Consider the following 5,610-nt stretch of genomic DNA (forward strand, 5'->3'; position numbering starts at 1 on the left):
TTATATTGTCATTAATTGGTGTTAACTTAAATTTGTTCACTCTATCTGATGCATCTGAAAATTGATTAACCACTAGAAGTCAGCAAAATAAGATTCAAATGCAGGCCGACTCCTCGGTTGGAAAACCAACTCCGATGACTAAATCAAAGAATGCACCACTATAGAGCTTTTCACTGGTTGCAAAACTTAATTGAAAACTAGAGTAAATGGAAAACTATTTATTTACCTCCCCTTCGTATTGATCACTAACTCATATGAGGTCTACCTTCAATGTCCGATTGTTTGATTCATTTGTAAGTTGTCTTCGTAACCGTCCAATTGTAGGGTCTTGATCCTCGCATCTAGGTTAGATGCAAATTCTTTTCTGGACATGATCGCATATCCTAAATTTGATAGAATCACGATTCTTACCATAACAGTAAAATTCCTTCGTTTTCAAGAAATCTTTGGATTAACTTTTCACTCTAGTGCCGATCAGACAAGATTGGCCGACCATGATTCAACCCGACTCACTTGCCAAAATTATTTTACTTATCACCTTCTAAACATGTGAAAGTTTTCCAACCATGTTATCATGTTGGTATTGTTTGTTAAGGGGACTGTGAATGACTGTTTTGTAACAGAATTTCTGTTATGTGCATGTCTCATGACATAAACAAACAACAATACATGTTCTTTTTTTTTTGGTAAAGAAAATACATGTTCTCCACTTTTAATACTCACATACAAGAACTGACAAAATTCAAGAATACAGGGATAAAAACATTATTTAAGGTAGGATTTCTATTTTTAGTGAGTGATCTTGTGTTTGGACACAAGTGCATGCCATGTTATGTTGCACACAACATGCAATCATACTTTATTTTTTCTTAAGATAGAAAGTGAGTTTTGATTTTATTTAATGAGGGAAAACCCTCCAGCAACTTTACATCCTAATCTATTATAAAGTAAAATCAAATTTAAACAAGTTGGAGGATTGTGCATAGCTGGATAATATAATTGATTTTGTGCTGCATCCTTTGCAAGAATGTGTTGCAATCACATATCGTGTATAGAATAGAGGGGAATGGGGTTCTGATATTGCATTCTCGACTGTTACCCAACAAATGACTGACCTCTTGGCCAGTATCATCTTCCTGGATTCGGGAGCTTTGTAACCATAATTCGCCTATGTTTCCTTTGAATGAATAATATCGTTTTCATACCAAAAAAAAAAAAAAAAAAAAAAAAAAAGGAAACTTAAAAACTAAAAAGTATTAAAAAATTCATAATTCAAATTCAACCTTTAACTACGGGACAGTATTGGCTATAATCTATATTGTATAATCTTGGGGAAATTACTTAATTAGCTAGTTTTAAGTTTTCATTTACAAAAATAACCACTCAATGTTTCACTTAACAAAATTAACTAAAACTGAGTTTTGAATTAGCTAAAATAATGATTTTTCATCCATTTGGACATTTTACCCCTAAAATTAATCATACAAATATGAGAGTAAAAATGTCCAAAGGGAGTGAAAAATTAATGTCTTTTTCCTTTTGAACAAAATAGTGATTTTTCCTTTTCAATGGAGTTAGTTTTAGGGGGTTAAACATGTCAAAGGAATAAAAAATCACTAGTTTGACTAATTTTGTAAACCCTAACTTAGTTTTAGCTAGTTTTGTTAAGTGAAATATTGAGTGGTTATTTTTATAAAATAAAACCTAAAAGTGGTTAATCACATAATTTTTCCTATAATCTTTCCCAACCTAACTTTGTCGGTCAAAATTCAACACGGCCACAAAATTGTGATGCCAATCCAATAACATCCCCCCACTTTGGATTTCTAAAGAAAGAGCAGTAACGAGCATTCTCTTTTTCGGTAAGGAGAAGACATCAAGCGTTCAGGCTAGTTAAAGTTAGTAATCCTAATAACTGGGAACAAATATGTAATTCTGTTTTCTTTTTTATTTTTTTTGGTAAAGATATAATTCCGTTTTTCTACCCAAAAAATAGTAACACCAACAGCTGGAATTGAAGATATATAATTAATATTATTACGAAGAAAAGAAAAGGGAAGGGAATTCGATTCCGAATTTACAGTGTGATTCGGTTCGTTCCCTTCTTCTACAGCACTACTCACTACAATTTTTTTTCCTGGTGAAACCACCCATTTCAATTTGAAGAACAAGCAGGTTCCGCAAGACAGAGACTACCCCTGCTGCTTCTTACACCTCCATTGCCATCAAGAAATGGAAATTTAGGAAAAAGAAAAATGAATTATGAAAGAAAAAAAAAAAAACACAGACCGACCTCCATAGACAAACAGCAAACCATAGAGGTTAAAACGGGGATATAAACTCTCAAGCATAACAATAGGTCCACGGCTCATCGTTAACAACAGCAGCACTGGCGTCTTCTTTGCCATTATTGGCGTCTCATCCACAATAGTAATAAGGATCGCTGTTGGCCATCCCACAAGATGATGCTGTTGTGAGATATGGCATAGCATGGAAGGAGCGGGCAAGACCGCTCGCCAGCGCGTCACGGGCAATTTCGTCCACGTATCCGCACTCCTCTGCGCGCTGCTTGAGTGTCTCGAACATCAACTCCGGCTCGTGCTGCATCGCCCGCAGCACATCCCCAGACGACGGCCCTGGTATCACCCGCGTCACCGCGAAACTGAATGGTCCATCGCTCTGCGACACCCGAACCACGTTAGGGCCGCCGAAAAGGTTGTGCAATCCTCCGAGCGCCTCCTCGTAAGCACCACCCAAGAACATCCCCAAATAATATCCACCACCGTTCCCACCTTCTCCACCCAACTCATGCAGAGGCAAGCTTGATTCTCCGCCAATAAACTTGTCAACCTTCCCGTCACTGTCGCATGTCAGATCAGAAAGGACTCCCCTAACTCCAGGGCGTTGGTCAAGGCGATGAATCGGAACTATTGGGAACAGCTGCCCAATTGCCCAAAAATCAGGGATTGAGGTAAACAAAGAGAGATTCACATGATATGTGCGAATTGGATCTGATGATCCTAACGCCTTCAAGACAAGGTCGCTCAGACCATCTACAGCAGCAAGGTGTTCAAGACCCAAAGACCCTTCCTTGAACTGCTGAACGCACCTTTGCTTTAACTGATCGGCATAGAGCAAACATTTCTCCGACTCACCACCGACCGCTGCTGCTCTGAGGTTCTCGTAATCAGCACGAGCATCCTCCGTGAAATCTTCTAGCAAATACTGGAGGCTGATCGATGACATCGGCTGCTTATCTATTGCAGTTGCAGAGACTGCCTCAAAGATCAAAACAGAGTGATGAGAGACAATTGCCCGCCCGCTCTCGCTACAAATCACTGGATGCTTCACGAATTTCTGATCACAGACATGGCGGACTGCTTGAACTACAGCTGCAGCGTATTCTTCGAGTCCGTAACCCACCGATACGTCAGAATCGGTTGATCGGGTTCCATCATAATCGATGCCGAGGCCTCCGCCAATGTCGATCACTTGCATGGCAGCACCAAGGCGGACGAGCTCGCAATAGATTTGAGCAGCCTCACCAACACCGTCGGCTAGCAAAGCCGTGGAAGGAATTTGAGATCCAATGTGAAAATGTAGCAGTTGAAGACAATCGAGCATTCCTGCTTGATCAAGCTTCGTCAGTACTCGCAAGATCTGAATAGTTGTGAGACCAAACTTTCCTCTCTCTCCAGAAGTCGAACCAAAATGGCCAGAATGTTTTGTGCGAAGTTTGGCTCTTACACCGATAACAGGGCGCACTAGCAGTTTCCGGCTGATGTCTATAACCAAATCAAGCTCCTCTTCTTGTTCAATAACGATCACCGTATTGAGATTAAGCTTCCTGGCGACAAGTGCTAGAGAAATGTACTCGGCGTCTTTGTAGCCATTGCAGACGAGAAAAGCCTCAGAACTTCCCCTGCACAAACAGCTCATCGCCAGGAGAATTTCCGGTTTCGATCCAGCTTCGAGGCCGAAACGGTACGACGACCCAAACTGAACAATATCTTCGACGACAAACCGATCCTGGTTGCATTTAACTGGATAAACTCCCTGATAATGCGACTCATAGCACTGAGAATGGATGGCATAATCGAAGGCCGACTGAAGAGCTTCGAGACGGTTCTTGAGAATATCTGGAAAACGTACAACAAGAGGGAACTGCAAACCTAATCCGCCAGAGGATTTCGGACCAGAAACTTTCCTTACGACCTTCATGAGATCGATCTCCTGGTGAGGCAGGGTATCATCACCGTAAGGACGAACGGTAATGTCGCCGGAGGAATTGACGGAGAAGTATGGTGGTCCCCAACCGTCAATCCTGTAGAGAGAAGCAGACAGAGCTGGAGACCAAGGGGTGTTGGTGGTGGTGGTGGTGTTTGTCGCCGGTGGAGCACCGGAAAATACTTCCGGCACGGGAAGAGAGCTGTCACCGGCAAAAGCGTAACCAGGAGGTAAAACAGCAGGATCAACGCAGCATGCCATGGCCGGCATCTCTTCCCCGATCTGTGTAGGTTAGAAAAGAATGTTAATGGGTTAAATCTTTGGGTTGTGAGGACGGGGGCTTTGCAAAATGCCGAGGCCGGAGCCCCGGCTACCCCCCCAAAAGAAGCAGTAGAAGACTGGGAAGAAGGAAAAGAACCCTAGCTCGCCTCCACGAAACCCACCTATACCCACACCGAAACCTCAGAAGAACAAATTCAAAGGAAAAGATCCGAAGGAAAGCTTAACAAGGACGAAATTTCACTGGGGATAAAGAATCCTGAAATAAAATGCTTGCAGAAAGGTAGATCAAGAAGGATAGAATTCCTCCACGACAAAACCTCAAAGAACACACAAAAAACAGGCGATTACGACAATCGCACAGTAAGGAAACTGAAAACGACTCTTTCAACCAGTGAGGAACAGGAAAGGCACATATAATGACGGGGAAATTGGCCTGAAAACAGGTACTTTCGCCGGTGAAACCAAAGAAAACAATAACAAAACCTAACGGAGCGAGGCGGAACTAGGGTTTAGATGCTAATCTATAGCGAAGCGAAGGGATCGAAAAGAAAGAACACTAGGGAAAGTCGCAGAACGGGCGAGATTCGAAAGGAAGTTGAAGGGGGGTTTTATATAGTCCGAAAAGGCAAACACCCCCGAAAAATACTTTCAATTTCTCGGATCATAAGTTCATAACATGAGAAAAGAGTTCTTTTCCTTCTTGACCTAAAATAGAGCGCGTCAGTTGTCTGCGTCGAGTGGCCGCGTGTCTATGCGTGGTGGTTCGCTTTTGTCGACCTTTTTCTCGCACCCAAGGACCGGATTTGTAAGAAGGAGATTTACGTAGCGTGATGATCGCGCAAAATAATTTGAGAAAAATAATCGTACGGCGCGATAATTAACAGATAGTTTCTGATCAACGGTTCAGATGTTGCCACGAGTTATAAAGTTAGTTGCGTTGCCGCGGCTTTCTCTCTAGATTAGGTTTTGAAGGAGAGCGGTAGAGACAACCACTAACAAATTCAGGCTTTAGAAGTATTTTAATCGTTTGACAGAGAGGGTATCCTGGCTTTTCGGTTCGTTCGTTGTATCTTTGTGAGATTTTCTTTTTAGGGGTAAAAT

At 41.9% G+C, this 5,610-nt stretch overlaps 1 protein-coding gene across 1 annotated transcript; it reads right to left on the reverse strand.

Moving 5' to 3' along the window:
* Positions 1-2,009: 2,009 nt before the first annotated feature.
* LOC149017012 (arginine decarboxylase-like) lies at positions 2,010-5,166 on the reverse strand. The gene is given in 1 exon segment (XM_089151319.1): positions 2,010-5,166. A coding segment is annotated over 1 exon segment (2,154 nt). The 5' UTR covers positions 4,498-5,166; the 3' UTR covers positions 2,010-2,343.
* Positions 5,167-5,610: the final 444 nt, after the last annotated feature.

The sequence above is a fragment of the Hakea prostrata genome, chromosome 4 (genome assembly GCF_041222555.1).
Source record: "Hakea prostrata isolate BN-2017 chromosome 4, UWA_Hpros_2, whole genome shotgun sequence".
Taxonomy (NCBI): domain Eukaryota; kingdom Viridiplantae; phylum Streptophyta; class Magnoliopsida; order Proteales; family Proteaceae; genus Hakea; species Hakea prostrata.